The sequence below is a fragment of the Meleagris gallopavo genome, chromosome 23, assembly GCF_905368555.1.
Source record: "Meleagris gallopavo chromosome 23, MGAL_WU_HG_1.1, whole genome shotgun sequence".
Taxonomy (NCBI): domain Eukaryota; kingdom Metazoa; phylum Chordata; class Aves; order Galliformes; family Phasianidae; genus Meleagris; species Meleagris gallopavo.
The window spans coordinates 5,432,554-5,451,238 of record NC_139426.1 but is presented as its reverse complement, the minus strand read 5'-3'; the positions used below and the strand labels follow the sequence as shown (position 1 = coordinate 5,451,238).

The 18,685-nt window shown below is 38.7% G+C and overlaps 1 protein-coding gene across 6 annotated transcripts in view; it reads left to right on the top strand.

The window, feature by feature from the left end:
• The window catches only part of VPS13D (vacuolar protein sorting 13 homolog D), an 89,003-nt gene that overhangs the window by 5,034 nt on the left and 65,284 nt on the right, over positions 1 to 18,685 (top strand). For 3 of the 6 annotated variants that reach the window (XR_014887922.1, XM_085242619.1, XM_085242616.1), the window contains exons 6-26: positions 632 to 748; positions 956 to 1,060; positions 1,397 to 1,567; positions 2,431 to 2,531; positions 2,919 to 3,087; positions 3,977 to 4,069; positions 4,439 to 4,649; positions 5,095 to 5,274; positions 5,487 to 5,617; positions 6,363 to 6,435; positions 6,635 to 6,799; positions 7,297 to 7,427; positions 7,640 to 7,772; positions 9,312 to 11,531; positions 11,862 to 12,013; positions 12,166 to 13,200; positions 14,161 to 14,251; positions 14,717 to 14,843; positions 15,054 to 15,234; positions 16,229 to 16,411; positions 18,331 to 18,547. Coding sequence is in view for 5 of the 6 variants with exons in the window: in XM_085242619.1 (XP_085098745.1) it covers positions 632 to 748; positions 956 to 1,060; positions 1,397 to 1,567; positions 2,431 to 2,531; positions 2,919 to 3,087; positions 3,977 to 4,069; positions 4,439 to 4,649; positions 5,095 to 5,274; positions 5,487 to 5,617; positions 6,363 to 6,435; positions 6,635 to 6,799; positions 7,297 to 7,427; positions 7,640 to 7,772; positions 9,312 to 11,531; positions 11,862 to 12,013; positions 12,166 to 13,200; positions 14,161 to 14,251; positions 14,717 to 14,843; positions 15,054 to 15,234; positions 16,229 to 16,411; positions 18,331 to 18,547 (5,986 nt within the window). In the remaining variant the exon portion in view is untranslated. The remainder of the gene's footprint in view (positions 1 to 631; positions 749 to 955; positions 1,061 to 1,396; positions 1,568 to 2,430; positions 2,532 to 2,918; positions 3,088 to 3,976; positions 4,070 to 4,438; positions 4,650 to 5,094; positions 5,275 to 5,486; positions 5,618 to 6,362; positions 6,436 to 6,634; positions 6,800 to 7,296; positions 7,428 to 7,639; positions 7,773 to 9,311; positions 11,532 to 11,861; positions 12,014 to 12,165; positions 13,201 to 14,160; positions 14,252 to 14,716; positions 14,844 to 15,053; positions 15,235 to 16,228; positions 16,412 to 18,330; positions 18,548 to 18,685) is intronic. The other 3 variants (XM_085242620.1, XM_085242617.1, XM_085242618.1) reach the window with 2 other exon arrangements.

Sequence of the window (18,685 nt, the reverse complement as noted above, 5' to 3'; positions counted from 1 at the left end):
TCCATGAAAAGACTTTTCCTTTCTTGGTGCAGATAGAGTGGCTGTATATTTGCTTTTCAGCTCACTAGGGGCAGTTTAGAAGAAGACGACTCAGCCCAACTGCTTTTCCTGCTATATTTGAGAAGGATGTATCTATTGCAAGGGCTCAAGGCAAGATTGTCTCTGCTTAATGCAGTCTCAGACTTGACAAACACTGAGAAACTACCATGGCTGTGTGTTCCCATCCAGGCTGGATGTGGCTCTGGGCAGCCTGGTCTGCTGGTTGGCAATCCTGCACATAGCAGGGGGTTGAAACAAGCTGATCATTGTGGTCCTTTTCAACCCAGGCCATTCTGTGATTCTCTTTAAGGGTTTACTAATGTAAAATTACTTTTTTGGGTCATCTTTTGCTGCTCTTTGTAGGTGTGGCCCATACTGATGATTCTGGTCTATGATATGTATTGGAGTCTTTGATTGGCAGTTACACATTTGTCTTGAAAATGGCAAATAATGATAGCAAAATAAATTACACTGACATGTGCGAGGGGCTAATTGACTGGGGGGAGAGGGGCCAGGGAGCTGCACAGCACGGCTGTGTGCTTAATGATGGAAATAGTTGTCTCCAGTAATATATTTATCTTTCCTTTTTTAGTTAAAAATTCAGGATGTCCATCTGAGGTTTGAAGATGATGTCACCAATCCATTGCAGCCTTTTGCATTTGGCATATGCATCAAAAATGTCTCCATGCAAAATGCAGTGTTTGAACCAGTAAGTGTTGTTCAGGAACTTGGGGCAGCTAAGATGTGGTGCTGAACTTTATGAGTACTAGTAAATATTCGGTTAAAAAGTCTTTTTAATAATCTGGTTATTTTTATAAATTGTCTCTGGGTGTTTCCTGTTATTTTTCAAGTAAGCAGAACTAAAAACATCATGGATGTATTGTGTAATTGCCTTCATTCAGTCCTTCTATTTCAGGTAGAGAAACTGATGCGGAAAAAGCAGTTAGATGTTGCTGACTTCAGTATTTATTGGGATACAGATTGCACTTTATTGGGTGACCTGCCTCCTGCTCAGCTACAGGTACAAGAGAAAGAGCCTTTTTTTTTTTTTTTTTTCTTGTCTTTGCTTTCAGTTTGTCTTCTTTCTATACTATAGCCATAACTAACTTAGATTTTACTGGATCTGATGCTTTTAAAAGCCAGCAGGAATTTATAGTTTTGTGTTGTCATGGCAGAATATAAAGGTAAGCCACAGAAGTTATGCTGTTGAGATACCTTGTGTTTAACCTTCAAAGAGGAAATTTAAGAGTTATTGTAAATGACCTGTTAATGGAGTATTCTGATATATTAAACCAATATCTCCTTATACATGTTGTACAACCATTTCATGTAGAAAAAACGTCTTTGTAACCCACAGGAAGCCATGGATAAAAGCATGGAAAGCCATGATCATAATTACATCATGGAACCTGTATGCACTTCTGCTCTTCTGAAGAGGAATTGTTCAAAGGAGCCTTTAAGGTCTCGCCAGACTCCACGACTCGAGTGTGACATTGTGCTTGAGACCATACCCCTGAAGCTGTCCCAGGTAACGACTGCTCACCTTCTCTTCACTCCCAGTATCTGAGACAGTTCACCCAGGAGCAGAGTGGGTGAGGCCACTGGGAACTCCTCAGCCTGTCCAAACTAGCTAGATTTCCAGATTGCTCGGTTATATGAGCTTCATTGAGCCTGCTTGGTGGTCAGGTTCTAACCAAATGACTGATGGAAGAAGGTACTCCTTGGTTTGTTGATCACAGTGTCTGCAGAATCACACTGGAAATTTGATACTGGGTTTCTCGTTCTCTTCCCACCTGCTGACTGTTGTTCATATGTTCCTGAAGATTCTGCTGGTAAAATCACAGAATCATAGAATGGCCTGGGTTGAAAAGGACCGCAGCGATCATCAAGTTTCAACCCCCTGCTATGTGCAAGGTCGTCAACCAGCAGACCAGGCTGCCCAGAGCAAATGAAAATAAAAGAAAATGAAGTCTTGAATTACGTATCTTTAGAAGAAAAGTTGCTGTTTCATACAGTGGAATAAATGTAGGATTGTTGCAATTTCTTCACCTTCCTGGTTGCAAAACTGGTAGTGTTTGTAACAGATTAAATAGCAGCAGCCTAAAATCAGTACTTTCTTAAAGCTTTAGCTTTAGAGACAAGTGAAAGGAGTACATTAAAGAGTTTGATTTAAAATCAAGTCTTCCAAATAGGAAGCTTGTAAATTGAATTTCTGTGGGATAACGTGACACCAGACAGCAATCATATGATAAACATTGATCTTAATTCTGAAGCTGTTTGCAGACTGTCAGTGCAGATAAACAAAACCTGTGGTTGTTTCACCTCTCCCCCCTTTTCATTTGGAAAGCACTCCAATATTGCCTAATTATCTTTCTGCTCTTTAACTAAAAGATGCAGTATCAGCAGATCATGGCATTTCTAAAGGAACTGGCTAGAAAGGAACGGCAGCTTAAATTCAGAAAGTGGAGACCAAAGGTTACAGTAACAGAGAAGTAAGTATATCTGTGGATGTGTTGTTGAATTAGTGTGGTATTGAAACTATTGAAACCTGCACTAGGCAGAGTTGAATGAAGACATATTCTTAAGAAATGATATAGCAGTTATGTATTAGAATTTAAATTTTCGTGTTGTGTTTCCCTACCTCATAAAACTCTTAAATATGCCCATGTAATCCAAATTGAATAGCACAAGTTTGATACTACTCAACTTGTAGAACAAACCCATACGTGCTGTCTGTAATACCAGTGCCTTTTCTAACCAGTTCCCTTTGTTTTCTCACTGGGTTCCTTTTGGACCAGTTTGACATGCATTCTTCTTTTTTTTTTTTTCTTGTTATTTTTAGTAAATATTAGTGCTCTAATAACTTTAAAACATTTCAGCTGCCGAGAGTGGTGGATCTTTGCTTTGAATGCCAACCTTTCGGAGATCAGGGAGCAGAGGCAGCGCTCCACATGGGAGTTTGTGTTACATCGGGCCCAGGATGCAGTATCTTATACTGACTTGTATTATTGCAAGCTGAAGGGGGAGCTGCTCACTGTTGCAGAGCAGGTATTTAGATCTGGGGTTTTGTGGTGTAGATGAATTGTCTTCTGTCAATTTTTTTTTTACTTCTTTTTTTCCTCCACTGAATCTTAGGCTTGAGAATTTAGGAGGAGAACGTAATGAACCTGTGTTCTACTTTTGGAGGGAGAAACCGTGTGGGCTGTAATTAATTGCTTCCTATCTCTTGGAGCAGTGGGACTTTTTCCTTAAATCCATCATGCACATCTTTCTTATGCAATCTTATTGAAACCTGAATTTGTATGTAATACTTTCTTGCATGATTTAGATGTGAACTGTAAGGGTACCTCACATACTGGGAGCTTTTATAATAACTGTCAAAGCAAGAAGCATAATATAAAATATGAGAATTTTATTTCATGCAGTGTCTTCAGCAGAACTGTGAAATGTAACAGTGGCAGTGCCATTGGAAAACTGTACTTGGTTGAACCATAAGCTTCCAGAAAGAGCTTCTTAATCAGAGCAGAGAAGATAAAGTCAAATGCCATGACACCAGGCTTAAGTAACTGAATATGAATTTTACATAGTTCAGCTACTTTGATATTCAAGATAAAAGGTTCTTTGCTCATCCTTCCATGGTTTAGATTTTGTGCTGAACCTTGCTCTTGATTAATGACAGGAGGATATCATTGGTTTTTACTATTGAAAATAATATTAAAATAATGTACCTTACATTACAAAGGGATTTGAGGTAGTGAGAATGTCAGTATTTTGGTTGCCTGTGTGATTTCCTGTCCTTAGGCATTTGGATCCTGACATGAGCCCTGTTTTAGTTTTGCCATGAATCCTAATTGTATTGTAGAGATGTTAAATGTTTTTGTGAGCCCAGATACTGCATTCTTTTAGAACAGCTACTTTACCTTTTTTGTCTTCTTAGGCAGAAATGCATCGCATTGAGGACGAGCAAACTTACGAAGAATTGAAGATCCTCTGTGAGATAGTTCATGATAAATTTCATGACTTAGCTGAGGTGAGAAGCATTCTGCATCCATGGCAGTATTTAGAATCTTGATGTGAATTATTTTGGGTTGTGTTCACTCCTAGAGAGTGTTAGCTTGTATTTGTTTTGATTTTTGAAGTGTGGCATCAGTGCTAACATTGCAAACAATGCTTGATTCCTCCACTGTCAGTCTTGTGTCACCTTTTATAGTGAGTCTGTGACCATTATATGATGGTCTTCCTCAATAGTACTTTTGCCAGCATTTGTTCCATCTTAGAAACTGGTATACTGAATGTAAGAGTGTTAAGTAGATGGAATCATATCTTATACTATTAAGTTTTGTGTGCTTGTGATGTTCTTCCATTTATGAGCATTTATGTCTTTAATGTTCATATACAGAGCATTAAAGAACCATTGCCTGATTCTCCTGGAGCTTCTCCTTCAGCAGAATCTGCACATGGCAGTAGCACTGGGATGCTGCAGTACCTTCAGTCTTGGTTTCCTGGTTGGGGAGGTTGGTATGGATACACACAGCAGCCTTACGAAGGTGAACCTTTTGAAGGGCTTTTGCCAGCCCCCCAGGAGCAGTGGAATCCAGAAGACATACTAGGTATGGCCGTGTGGGGTTTTCTGTTTCTTATAAGGCTGTTCGCAAGCATGAACAGGAAAAAAAAACCCTCTTCAGTACTGGTGTATCTTTATTACTAAAATGATATATAGAATACATCTACTTATAAGTGCTTTAGATATTTATGGCAAAAAAACATTTCCATTCAGTGGGTAGGGATAATGTGTGGTGTGACTGTACTGGGTTGTTGGGGCCATCTTAAATTTAGGTTTATTGCTCCTTAATTGAAATGGGAAAGTTCTTCTGAGCATTCAGTTTTGTTAAGGAAGGAAGTGTGTCTGCATGGGTTTTTGTTTCTTTTTTTTACTCCCCCTAGAGATGGGGAAATAGTTATCTTACAATTCAGAGAAACCTTCTGTTCTTTGGTAACCTTCCAGAAATTTGAGTTATGTTACATAAATGATCTTTTGTTGTTGTCTTTTATTAGGTACAGATGATTTTTTTGATCCTGCTGCAGATGCCTCCAGCATGAATACATTCACAAAGAGAGATCACGTATTTGCTAAACTAAATCTGCAATTGCAAGGTGGCTCTTTCACTCTGTTGCATAAGGAGAAGAAAGTGGCACGTGCTGAGGAGAGTGCTTTTATGCAGCTGGAGTTTTCAGGTATTAAGTCAATTTCTCTTTGCTCTTTGTCATAAAAGAGGAGCTTTGTCCATCTTGTGACCTTCCTCTGACTCTTGTTTTTAATCCATTAACATTTCTGTACTGAAACGAAGTTTTAAAATGAGTTCATCAAGTGAAAAGAAAGTGAAAATAGGCAGCATAGCATTTATTTCTACTAGGAGAAATAAAATGATTTTGTCTTTCTGTTCCAGGTGTGAAGATCTTAGCGGAATCCCTTCCTCGCAGAAATTCTTCCCTTCTAAAAGTTCAGCTTGGTAGTCTCTTTCTAAGAGATCTGGCAACAGAAGGGACCATATTCCCTGTCCTTGTTTTCCCTAATCCTGTAGGTGAACAAACCCTGAGTTACTGTGTAAGATGTGTGTGTATGAAGAAAGTAAACGTTACAAAATGCAATGCAGATGTTTCCCTTGGTTTGTGTCTTATCCCTAAAAGAGAAAGTGAGCTTTGAAGAAAAATCTCCATTTCTTGGATGTACTTTTGCCCTCCCTTTCTAAGTATAACTCATAGAAATCTCTACTGTTTGCTCTGTGTGCTTGCAACTTCAACGTTACTGTTACACACTGGGAAGAGAATAACATACTTGAAGAGGCTTTCATTTTGGAGCATTGCTGCTTAATCAGTAATTGGTCATTTTCATAGAGTTGTTTGCTCCAAGTGAGTAAGGATTTATTTCACCTGCTTGCTGTTGCACTGTTAGTAGAAATAGAGAAGCAAGAATGCAAAAGCTATTTCTTCTTCTTAATGAATAACTGTGGAGATTTGAAATATCTCTTCTAAGCAGAAAAAAAAAGTTTCAGTCTAATTCTATGAGAATTTTACCCTGCTTTTGCTTTTTAGTTTGTAGAAGACAGACTGAAACTTGCACTTCAGGCTTTGGCTGCTGCATGAGATAGTTGTGCTTCCTTCTTGTTTGACTGTGTCAAGGAAAAAATGCATAAAATGGTCTCAGACAATACATATGATTCACTTAAAATGACCACAAGTCTGATAAAGAAAAAAAAACTTCTTTGTTTTGAGTTGGTTGACTTTTTTCTAACTTTTTTTTTTCTCTCTTAAATTCTTACAAGCAAAAAGAGGTTGGCTGTGTATCTTCCTTTGGGCTCCAGAATTTGTCATCTGAAATGACGAACCAAAACACTGGTAGGTACTTGAGTCTGTTTGATTAAAGCGAGCTTATTTGTTCCAACCAGAAATCAGTTATTCAGTACTTGGGCTTTTGATTTTTGTGTCTGTTTTGTTTGCTTTTTTTGGTGGTGTTTCTTTATGTGTGTGTTTTGTTGTTTTTTTTCTCCCCCAGTTCTTTTGTTATTTGTGTAATTTGTTTTGTATTCCATTGCAGATCCTGATGCCCCAGTGTTTGAGATGCTCTATGAAAGAAATCCTATCCACAGCAATTTTGAGAGGCGCCTGGAAGTCAGCACCAGACCTCTAAATATTATTTACAATCCCCAAGCCATTAAGAAAGTAGCTGACTTCTTCTACAAGGGAAGGGTTCATACCTCAGGTTAACCTTTAATATATATTTTTGTGCGGCTTTTTGTTTTTTCTTTTTTCTGATATATATTTTTATCCTTAGAAACTTAAAGCACTAATCAAATCTCCTCCTTAAATTCAAATTTGAATTTCTGAGATTTCTGAGAAATCTCTGAGTGATTTTCCTGTTTAATCAATTTCCCTTGGGCAGACTCCTGTACCTTTCACTTTAAAATTGCAAGTTGTTGCTATACCACATAAGTGTTCGTGCCACCTAAAATAAAATACCTAAATAAGGCAGAACACTTCTGTAGGCTTTCCTGGAAAAGCGTGGAGAGCAACAAGTTATTCTGGAGTACAAACAGATACAGGCAAAATTGTGTTCTTATTACATTTTATTGCTAAAATGAAGTGATTCTCTGTCAGAATAAGTAAAAATAAGTCTTTTTTTTAAATTTTATTGTCCTCCTGATTAAATAACAGCCAAACAAAATTAATACCTATTTCTTTTTTAAATCTCCTGCACAGGTTTTGGCTATCAGTCTGAGTTAGAGGCCAAAGTGGCTGAAGCTGCCAGAAGACAGTACAACAAGCTGAAAATGCAGACGAAAGCTGAAATCAGGCAAACTATTGATCGTTTGCTAGTAGGAGACTTCATTGTAAGTTGTTGGCCACAAGTGGTTGTGTTGGCTTTCTTGACAAATGGTTTAGCACTTGAAACCCTCAGTAGAGGAGATGTATTTTTCTGCTACTGAGTGTGAGATGTGACAGTGGAAAAGTGCCTAACTAGGATGATAAGTTTGGCATGGCATTTTTATTTGATGTTGTTTCTATGTTGTGAGTCATTCTTTCTTTCTTCTTAAACTTCCAGGAAAACAGCAAAAGCTGGACAGTGTGCCTTGATATTTCTGCCCCTCAGGTGATCTTTCCTGATGATTTCAAATTTGTGGATCCAGTGTTAGTTGTTATAGATCTGGGAAGAATATTGCTTACCAATTCTCAAGGTATGGTCTAGTATTATTGCAGTTTTCATTTTCTTTCCACCTTGTCCCAGAAACTCCTGTTTCTTTGTGGAAAGTAGAGATGTCTCAAGAGTTGTTCCTCTGTAGAAGTGTAGTTTCACAAACAATTCTGCTGTTAGTGATAATTTTTGAATTAAAATTTAGCTGGTGTTTTTTAAAAGTAATGGAAAGTGGGACATGAGTTTTCTTTAGGGCAGGGGGATCTGAGGTTAGTTATTAAACGAAATAATCTCCTGTGATAATCTTATTCCTCTTGAAGGATTTGAGCAGGTGTGAAGCTAGTGTTTCAGGCACTTTACCACAGATGAGATTTTTGTTTTGAGGGATACAGAATTTAACTGTTGAATACCTTTTGGGGACAATGTTCCCAGTGAGAGTATGCTTTGAATAAGCCCTCCAGCTCTGGAGTCATATGGATCTGTTCTTAGCACGTGTATGCAGCTAACTAATAGGAGTGAATGGAAAATTGTGTCCTTTGTTTATGTTAGAAGTTAAAATCATTGTTTCTTAAACAACTCATTGCTTCTTTCCTGTTCCACTGGGAAAACAGTGAATGAAAATCAAAAAGAAATTTGAGTGGACTTCTAAATAACATTAGGTCTGTTTAGAATCTAGCTGAACTGTATGGTGCATGCCAATACGTTTAAATATTTAAAAAATGAAAGAGATACCAATGGGATATTCATTTAATTTTTAAAAACTACAGCTGCAGGGTGAGTAGTTTTGTGATGCAGTAAAAAGTCAAGGTAGAACAGATTTTGACCTTTTGATGGCTTCTCATACGAATCTGAGTTTTGATGTGCCAACAGGAAGTCTCAGAGAGCTCAGAATTATCTGCAGTGATGTTTTGTCTACTGTGCAGTAACTTCTGTGTTAGGGCAAACTAGAGTAAGAACAAAAATTGTTTACAGAAGATACATCTTTGTTTCCCTTTGGAACCAATGCATCAGCCTGGTAGGAGTAGCTTGAGCTAGAAGAAAATTTGGAAGATAGAATCCCTGCTTTGTGGAGTAGAAAAAATCTTTTTCTTATGATAAAAAGAAGTTTAAAAATATACAACATAAAATTAAGTTGTCACATATTGGATCAGCAATATATTGTAGTTAAGTATTTCTTTTAGACGATTTTAAGGAATTTCTGATAAAATCCTAACAGGTCTTGAAAGGCTTGCATAGGCAGGTTAATGGATTATTTCATTTCTTTATTGAACAACTTCTGATAACAGTAAAGTTTGTAGTAATAGAAAGTGGATTAAAAAATGAGAAAATAGTGTCTTTGAATAGATTTTTTTAATACATTGTGACTGACATCTGCATCCGTGTAAAAGAAGTGTAGTAGATTTCCTGTTGAGAAAAGAGAAAGTGACAGTGGAAGGGGCAAGGACAGTACCAGATGTACCCTGTGTTTTAAAAATACAGCATCAATCAGGAAGATCAGGTAATGATGGGAAATATCCAAGGAGGGGGGGAATACTTCTGTTTGTTTATTTATTTGTTTGATTATTTTTTTTTTAATCCACAGAAGAATCTAAAAGGAATGCAGATACTTTTTCACCAGAATTCAATGAGTTGAGTGATGAGGAGTATAAAACACCTCTTGCAACTCCTCCCAATACTCCACCACCTGAAACTAGCACTAACAGTGGAGTGAAACTCTCTGAATTTACTGGAGTAGAAATAAGTGAAGAGCAGTTACAAGCACACTTAATGAGTAAGAAAATGTACGAGAGATACACGCTTTCATTTCTGGACCTTCAGATCATGGTGGGTCGAGTGAAAGACAACTGGAAACACGTTCAGGATAGTGATGTGGGTCCAACACATGTGGTAGAAAAATTCAATGTTCACCTGCAGTTGGAGCGCAGATTGATATACACATCTGACCCCAAGTACCCAGGAGCTGTCTTGTCTGGCAGTCTGCCGGACTTGAAAATTCATATCAATGAAGATAAAATATTGGCTTTGAAGAACTGTTGCACACAGCTGAGTGCATCTGAAACGAAGTCATCAGATGGCCTAAATTTAGGGAAAGATAAGATCTTTTCAGAGGTAGACCAGCTTGGCACTTTGCATGATTCTGTAATGAATCTAACGCAGAGTGTTGTGATGCTCGAGCAGCATACCAGGGAAGTTCTTGTTGAATCTCAGCTGCTACTGGCTGAGTTCAAAGTAAACTGTATGCAGCTGGGGGTTGAAAGTAATGGACGGTATATTTCTGTACTGAAGGTTTTTGGCACCAATGCCCATTTTGTGAAAAGGCCTTACGATGCAGAAGTGTCTCTGACTGTTCATGGACTGTTACTTGTTGATACTATGCAAACATATGGAACAGATTTTGACCTTTTGATGGCTTCTCATAAGAATCTGAGTTTTGATGTGCCAACAGGAAGTCTCAGAGACAGCAGGGCTCAGTCACCAGTTTACGGACCATGCGATGCACATCCCATTGATGCATCCAGTCTGACAGAGAGATGTGCTGCTGCATCAAATACTTCATCTGGCAACAATGGAAAAGATCAAGAGTCTTTGATAAAATTAGAGTATCAGTTTGTGAGTGCAGAATGCCCGTCAATGAATTTGGATAGCAGCCTGCAGGTGATCTCTGTACAGGTGAACAACCTGGATATCATCCTCAATCCAGAGACAATTGTTGAACTGATTGGGTTTCTCCAGAAATCTTTCCCGAAGGAGAAAGAAGATTCCAGTCCTCAACCCTTAATGGACGACATGGAGAGAGATTGGAGGGAGCAGGAAACCTTTCAGTCTACTTACGTACAGAATACAGAGGTAGCAGTTGATATTCACTGGTTGAATATCCTCCTCCTCAGGACAGTTGGAATGACAAATGGAGAAAAATATGGCAGGAAAATTGCAACAGCCAGTATTGGTGGTACCAAAGTCAATGTTTCCATGTGTAGTAAATTTGATGTGAATGGCTCTCTTGGATGTCTTCACCTGATGGATTTAACACAAGACAGTGTTAAAAACCAGTATGTTGTCAGCATAGGGAATACAGGAAGGTATGAAAATCTCATTGGTGATGTAGATTACTTTGAATCTTTATTCTTTAGACTTGATGATGGAAGTAGCCTTCCAGATGCGTTAAGTTTCACTCTGACCGAAAAGTCAAAAGAGGAATGCTCTCTTAATCTCAGAATGGCCTCCTTACACTACAACCACTCTGCTAAATTTCTGAAAGAACTGACTTTGTCAATGGATGAATTGGAGGAGAATTTCCGCAGCATGCTGAAAAGTGCAGCTTCAAAAGTTACTACAGTCTTGGCAACTAAAACTGCTGAATACAGTGAAATGGTTTCTTTGTTTGATACGACGCCAAGATCAAGAGATGTTGCCAACGTAGAAGATAATGGTGGCTATGCATTTGGATCACCACCTCTCAAAAGTGATACTATTAAGCTTATATTGAACATCAACATTGAATCACCAATTGTCTCAATACCTCGAAAGCCTGGTAGCCCTGAGCTGCTTGTAGGTCACCTAGGACAAATATCTATTCAGAATTTTGTACCAGGAGAAGATGAGTCTACAAGTGATAGACTGCAAGTTGAAATAAAAGATATTAAAATGTATTCTTTAAATACCAGTCAGTTTATGAGCAAGAAGGAGTCTGCAAGTGAAGTATCTCAAGGTTTTCATTCTTCAGGACCTGCCAGTATTAGCAGCCAGGAGGAATCCCAATTTACTCGTCACGACTTCTTTGAATCATTACATAAAGGCCATGGTATGTTAATCAAAGGACTCTTTATTATTTTTAATATTAATGGTAGAGAGGACTAAAAATGTGTTTTGATTATAGGCTTGCTTATGTATAGCCTCACCCCATCCTCCTGAAATATGCTGCTCGATTTTAAATAAAATGGGCAAGCCCTTTTATTTGTATCCATTTTTATTTTCCTAATCAAGAACTGAATAATGTCTTTCATGCAGAAACTTAACAAAACAGGGCCAACATTGCTGAGAAATCTCCTGCATTAGCCCCGCTGTGCAGTCCTTTATACAATAATCAATTCATGTATTATAACATTGTTCTCATTTCACTTTTTCTTAACAGCTTTCCACATTCTGAATAACACCACCATCCAGTTTAAATTGGAAAAGATACCACTAGGGAAAGATTTAGATGTAACATTCCCACTGAGTAATGAAGACTTTGGAATATCAAACATCATGAAAATTGAAGGGAAATTTGTGAACCCTCTTCAGGTATGGTAACTTAGTAGTCCTGCTATCAATATAAACATTTTTCTCCATGTTGGATATGAATTTTTCAGGGAAATATCTTCAAATATAGGTCATTATTTCAGTGTTACAGAGAGCTACTATGTTGACTGTGGTTGTTTTTTTCTGTATTGTAGGTCGTGTTAGCGAAACATGTGTATGAACAGGTCCTGCAAACTCTGGATAATTTAATTTACAATGAAGACTTGAACAAATTTCCAGCTGCTACTGCATCTTCGACTTGTCACAGTTCTCCATCAGCATCAGCTCTTAGTACAGGCACAGAATTCTCAAGTGAACGGAAGGAAAATGGCTTATTCAGCCACTCCAGTTTTAATTCTGTTCCAAACAAGTCATTGACTATCAGGGAAGCAAAGTCTTTCACTCAGATTCAAGCAAACTTCCACATCTCTGAGCTCCAGGTTCAGTTAAGTGGCGATCTTACACTCGGTGCACAAGGCCTTGTCAGCCTTAAGTTTCAGGATTTTGATGTTGAGTTTACTAAAGATCATCCTCAGACTTTGTCTATTCAGATTGCCTTGCGTTCACTGCTAATGGAAGATCTTCTAGAAAAAAAACCAGACTCTGTGTATAAGAATCTGATGGTGTCCCGTGGAGCACCCAAGCCATCCAGTTTAGCACACAAGGAATACCTTTCACAGTCATGTCCCTCAGTATCCAATGTTGAATATCCAGATATGCCACGCTCCCTGCCATCTCATATGGAAGAAGCATCCAATGTCTTTCAGCTTTACCAAAGACCAGTTTGTGCCTCACGTAAGAAGCAAAAAGAAGATGCTGATTCTGAATACCCCCTGACTCCACCTCCTTCTCCAACAGCAGATAGATCCAAGCTGCCTTGTGGAAAAAGTCACTTTGATGATTCATTGGTTCATATCAATATCTTTCTAGTGGATAGGAAACATCCTGAGTTTTCCTCCCGCTATAGCAAGATTAATCGCAGCATAGACGTCGATTTCAATTGTCTGGATGTGTTAATTACTCTGCAAACCTGGGTAGTGATACTGGATTTCTTTGGGATTGGATCCACTGCTGATAACCATGCGATGAAGCTGCAACCTGAAGATACTCAGCAGACATCTAAATCAGAAGTAAATACCTCGTCTGTTTCTGCAGCCCAAGAGCCTGTAAACACTAAGCTGGATTTGAAGGTATGGTGCCTGAGATGCAAAATCATAATGGTATTGTCTACCATAGAACTTCTGCTTTATGGAAACTTAAGTCACATCTGCATGTTGCAGTGAAGAACGCAGTTAAAACAGTAGATTTAGAATGTGTGTGTATGTAGGTTTTGTGGGGAAGAAGTTGCAGGAAAAATTTATTTGCAAATGGATTGGGTCCCTTACTCTGTCATCCTCCATACACATGTATATATATCTCTTAAAGAGAGGCTAAAGTAGTACATTCCATGTTCATCTTTATGGAGCTCTCCTGGATAGAGTTTGGACACTGAGAGCCTAAAGAAGTGCAAGTCCTTTGGGAGGTGGTTTTTATTTCCCTGGGGCAGCACAAGGCAGAATCTCAATGTTGGTGATCTGTGAAGTAGTTACTTTTCCTTGGTGCTGACATACTGGAATTGGAACCGCTGTTCTGGGTGCTGTGGAGTGTACTTTAAAAATATATACATATATATGCTTCTATAGCTTTATATACGTATATGTTTATGAATGTACAGACGTGCAGTAATATAGTCTTTGTCCAGAGGTGCTGTAGGAAACATTCCCTGGAGGCATTCAAGGCCAGGCTGGATGTGGCTCTGGGCAGCCTGGTCTGCTGGTTGGCGACCCTGCACATAGCAGGGGGTTGGAGCTAAATAATTATTGTGTTCCTTTTCAACCCAGGCCATTCTATGATTCTGTGTTAGCAAATGACAAATCTTGACAGAGGACAAAGATAACAGTGCTGGGATATTCGATAACCTGACTTTTCTAAGGTATTTGGGAGACTTTAGCATGCAAACAAGGATGCAAAAAGGCTCGCTTTCATCCATTGTCCTAATCAGATCATTCTTTGAGTTGTAGTGAAATTGTCTTGGAAAAAAAAACCGACAGCACAGTCCAATTGTGAGCTCACACTGTGTAATACCAACCTGTTTCTTTTTGTTTGACCAGGTCCATTCTTTGTCTTTAGTACTGAACAAGACAACGAGTGAGCTCGCTAAAGCCAGTGTGTCAAAACTTGCAGCTCACTTGGAAATAATTGGTGAGTAGATGGGAGATCTGAGGTTATACATGATTTAAAATAAAAGGAGTTGTACTTTTCAGTTGTGATTTGAAGTGTTTTGTGTTTGCTGCTCGTTGTTCTAGGTTTCTGCTTGTATGTCCTGTTTCTAGGGAATGTGACACTTCTATTCCTCCCCATTGGGATATTTCAGGATTGAAATATCTTGCAGTCCTCCCAGTTGCAGAGCAGCACAATAGTGTGTATTACTGTTTCAGAGCAAGAAAAGTTCACAGAGTACTGTGATCACTGTGTGTGCAAATGGTAGGGTTGCATTTGGATAAATGTTTGTAGCAAATTATTTCAGTATCAGGTTTTATGTTTAATTAGTGTCCTTTGTTGAGTTACTTACAGTGAGTTTTTTCCACTAATGCAAGCTTATGGAAAAAATCAGGTTTTCAGCAAGGTATGTTTGATGTTTACAGCTGTTTGGCTCTTGTTTTGCAGATGGGGATTTAGCCCTGCAGGGAAGCATTGGAGGTCTGTCCTTAAGTGACCTTACAGCTCATGGGGAGTTTTACAGAGAACGTTTCACTACAAGTGGTGAAGAAGCACTCATTTTTCAAGTTTACAAGTATGAATCGAAACCTCTGGTTATTGGCCTGAGTCCTGTTAACAAGATACTGTAATACAAGCTATATTTTTTTGTAATTGTTGAAGTTATCTACTGCGAGCACCACTTAAATCCTGTTCATTATTGTTTTGTAAGCGAATAATGAATGGCTCTATTCGTAAAATGGTGTTAAGAGAGAAAACTAAATTCTACTTCGGTCCTCTATCACAGATATGGGCGGCCAGATCCATTGCTGCAGAGGGAGTGTGATATTCGTGTCACTCTCAGGATGGCATCTGTTCAGTATGTGCACACCCAACGCTTCCAGGCCGAGGTGGTTTCCTTCATTCAGCACTTCACTCAGCTTCAGGATGTCCTGGGCCGCCAGAGAGCAGCAATTGAAGGACAAACAGTATGTTGGGGTGTTGGGTTTTTTTCTTTTCTGTTCTTTCCCAGCAGACTTTTGTAAGTTGAAATGAATTTTTGTAATGAATCCTTTTTTAAGCAGTGAGCTGTCACAGAATTGTCTTATTCCTCTTCCAGTTCAGTGTGGACAGTGCAATTTAATGTTGATTCTGGCACCTCTTGCACTGGTGTTTGCTGTTTCCATCAATCTGTTTGAACTGGACTTTGTTCTCTGCTGAAAAGTTCAGTTTCCCTTTTAAACTTGTTGCATAAAATCATTACAACATTTTGTCTTAATTTTATAAATTGTGTTCCTGAATTCAGTACTAATCAGTGTGGAATAACCACCTATTTTCTGTAAACTCGAGTTTCTAAATGTGTTTTACACGTAACAATGCCAGAAAACCCCAAGAAGAATCTGTTTGATTATTTTAATCTCAAAATGTTACGATAAACACTTTATAAAAGTACTAAAAAAAAAATTAGCAAAGCATGAAGCATGCAGTGTGCTTCCAAGTTGCTCTGATGCTTGAACTATTTCAATATTTGTAGGGAGCGTATGAGCATGAGGGGGGAATGGCTGTTTATGAGAGTGGATAATGATAGGGGGAATGGTTTAAAACTGAGACAGGGGAGGTTTAGGTTGGATATTCGGAGGAAGTTTTTCACCCAGAGGGTGGTGATGCACTGGAACAGGTTGCCCAAGGAGGCTGTGGATGCCCCATCCCTGCAGGCATTCAAGGCCAGGCTGGATGTGGCTCTGGGCAGCCTGGGCTGCTGGTTGGTGACCCTGCACACAGCAGGGGGTTGGAACTGGATGAGCACTGTGCTCCTTTTCAAGCCAGGCCATTTTATGACTCTATGAACCAAGTTTTCAAACAAATGTTTATTCCCTCTTTGGGCAGCCTGGTCTTGTGTGAGGTGTCCCTGCCTATAGCAGGGGGGGTGGAACTAGATGATCTTTAAGGTCCCTTCCAACTCAAACCATTCTATGATTCTAGGTGAGAGACAAAGCTCAGCGAGCTTCCCGGGTTCTTCTTGATATTGAGGCTGGTGCTCCTGTGCTGCTCATACCTGAAAGCTCAAAATCCAACAGTCTTATTGTCGCCAATCTTGGAAAACTGAAAGTGAAGAACAGATTTCTGTTTGCGGGTATGCCAGGTACCTTCTCGCTGAAGAACAAGGTAAGTAAGAACTTTACTTCTCAGTTTCTCTGCTTGGGACTTTTCTGGTTCTTCTCTCTATACTCTGGAGCTGGCTGCAGGTTCTTGTACCCAGCTGCTGTGTTCTGCACGTGCAGTGCTTGCTTGTTGAGGCCTTCAGGGCAGTGGCAGATTGTGCTGATGGAGCTGGCCTTGTTGGAAAGCTGGACCAGCTGGGTGCACACCTGCATGTGAGTACATAAAAGACTTTCAGTTAGACCTCTTTCTTCCATGTAATAGCAGAGAATGGAGGTATTTCAGGGCTGAAAGTTGTTGGAAAATGCTGGAGAACAGAAATTGGTTTAGTTTGTTTTTTTCTTTCTGCTTTTACTTAATGAAACCAAGTATGTGTGGCTGGTTTCACTAGGTGAAACCTAACAAAAGGGTTCCAGTATAGGTTTGAACCAAGGTTTTAAGTGCAAGAAAGGGAACTTTGAGGTTAGGAAGCTCCATCTGGGAAGGGCTTCTAGGTCTAATCTGTGCAACAAAATGGGTGGTTGTTCTGGCTATCACTTACTCCCTTCTTAAAGAGGGGATGGGATTCAAGTGAGCTGCCATTGCTGCAGGACTTTTGTCCATTACTGCTGTATGATTAATACCTAGCAATGCCTTTACTGAAAGACAACACTAGATTGTAATATTGACTTGTCTTCTGAGAGCTGGTTGTCTTCTGCACTCTGTTGTGCGGGTATATGTAAAGATTCATAAATTGAACATCCCCCAGATAGTGATGGAAGGGTACAGAAAATGTGTATGTAGCAATTTTATTTCATTTTAAAAGGACTGCGTTATGTAGCACTCAGATATTTGGTGTTTTAGAGCAGGATAGAGGTGTGTTTTGGTGTTGGGTGTTTTGATGCGGGGCTGGGTTTTGTTTTTCAGTTTTGCATTCGTTTTCATTTTCTTTCTCTGCCTTGTTTATTTTTTGAGGATCTGATTTTGCAAGGCAATGCATACAAGGATCCAGTTTTATTTGAGGTATTTCACATCTTCGTGATAGTGTTAAGGTGCTCCTCATTAACTAAAAAATCCTATCCTTGTGGAATTTAGCACTTAAAAAGTCCCTATCTACATAAATGTGTAAAGAATTTGCTGAATTCCATAAGTTTAGAATTGAATTTATTATTGTGTGCTGTTTATGCGTGTTTGAGGAGCTATTAATCTGGGTTTGCCTAAACTCATGGATTTACAGATGATGTGATGTCTCCTCTTTGCATGTCCTTTGCAGTCTTGTTTTATAGGGCCATGCTAAATGCTCACGTTTTCAAACTGTTGTCCTTGAACTTTGCTTTTTTTACTTCTGGACATTTTAAGAATAAGGATAAGGATTTTTTTACAGCTTTAACTCAGCTCCTGCAGAAAAATTCTGGGACGTGTTTTGATATCATGACTGACACCCCTAAAGCAATATCACACACAGAAGTGTTTATTCCGTTACTCTAATAAATGTTAAATTGCTGACGTGGTCTTGCAGAAATCACTGCATATTGAAGATATTTTCTGCAAAACAGCTTTTAAAATATTTTTCCTATCTTTATTCTACAGGAATGCTTGATATCTTGACAGTCTTAGCCCATTGTGTGATGTTAATTTCATTTATATGGGATTTTTTGGGAGGTTTTGTGCAAAAAAAAAAAAAAAAAGACATTTTAAATTATTTTCTTCTTGGGAATGTTTCATATCTTCCTTTGAAAATATTTCTGAAATGATATATATATATTTAAAGGTAATGTTTTTTTCTGTTAAGGTGATAGGAGAAAAGCTTGACCATCTTTCTGCAGTGGTAAAAGATAATGTAATTAATAGAAAACATTTATTTTTTGGTCAAGGATTTGAATGCATTGGGCTCTTACTATTTAAAGGAGAAAAGCTATTGTTAATCATAGAATTGCTTTCATTAGCAGGATTCTGTTCAGTTTTCATCTCCTTTGGGAACTCCAAAGCACAGCATGAAGAAAACCACAAGTGCAGATGAATCCAAAGTAGTGATGGAAGGACTGTTCATGAAAAAGCCATCAGGAGGAAATGTTTCTAGGCTGAAGAGTGAGCTTAATTCATTGAGTAAGCCACAAGGACAGCAGTCCAAATTACCTGTTGTACCAAACCCTGAGAGCCCAGGTATGTTACAAACAGTAGGAACCCAATTTAGTTCTTTGTGTAGAACAATGCAGTGCCATTTCATATATACCTTGTGAATAGAAAGTGCTGGGTTTAAACATTTTAGGTTTAAGAGTAAGTAACTTGTTAGTTTGTGTG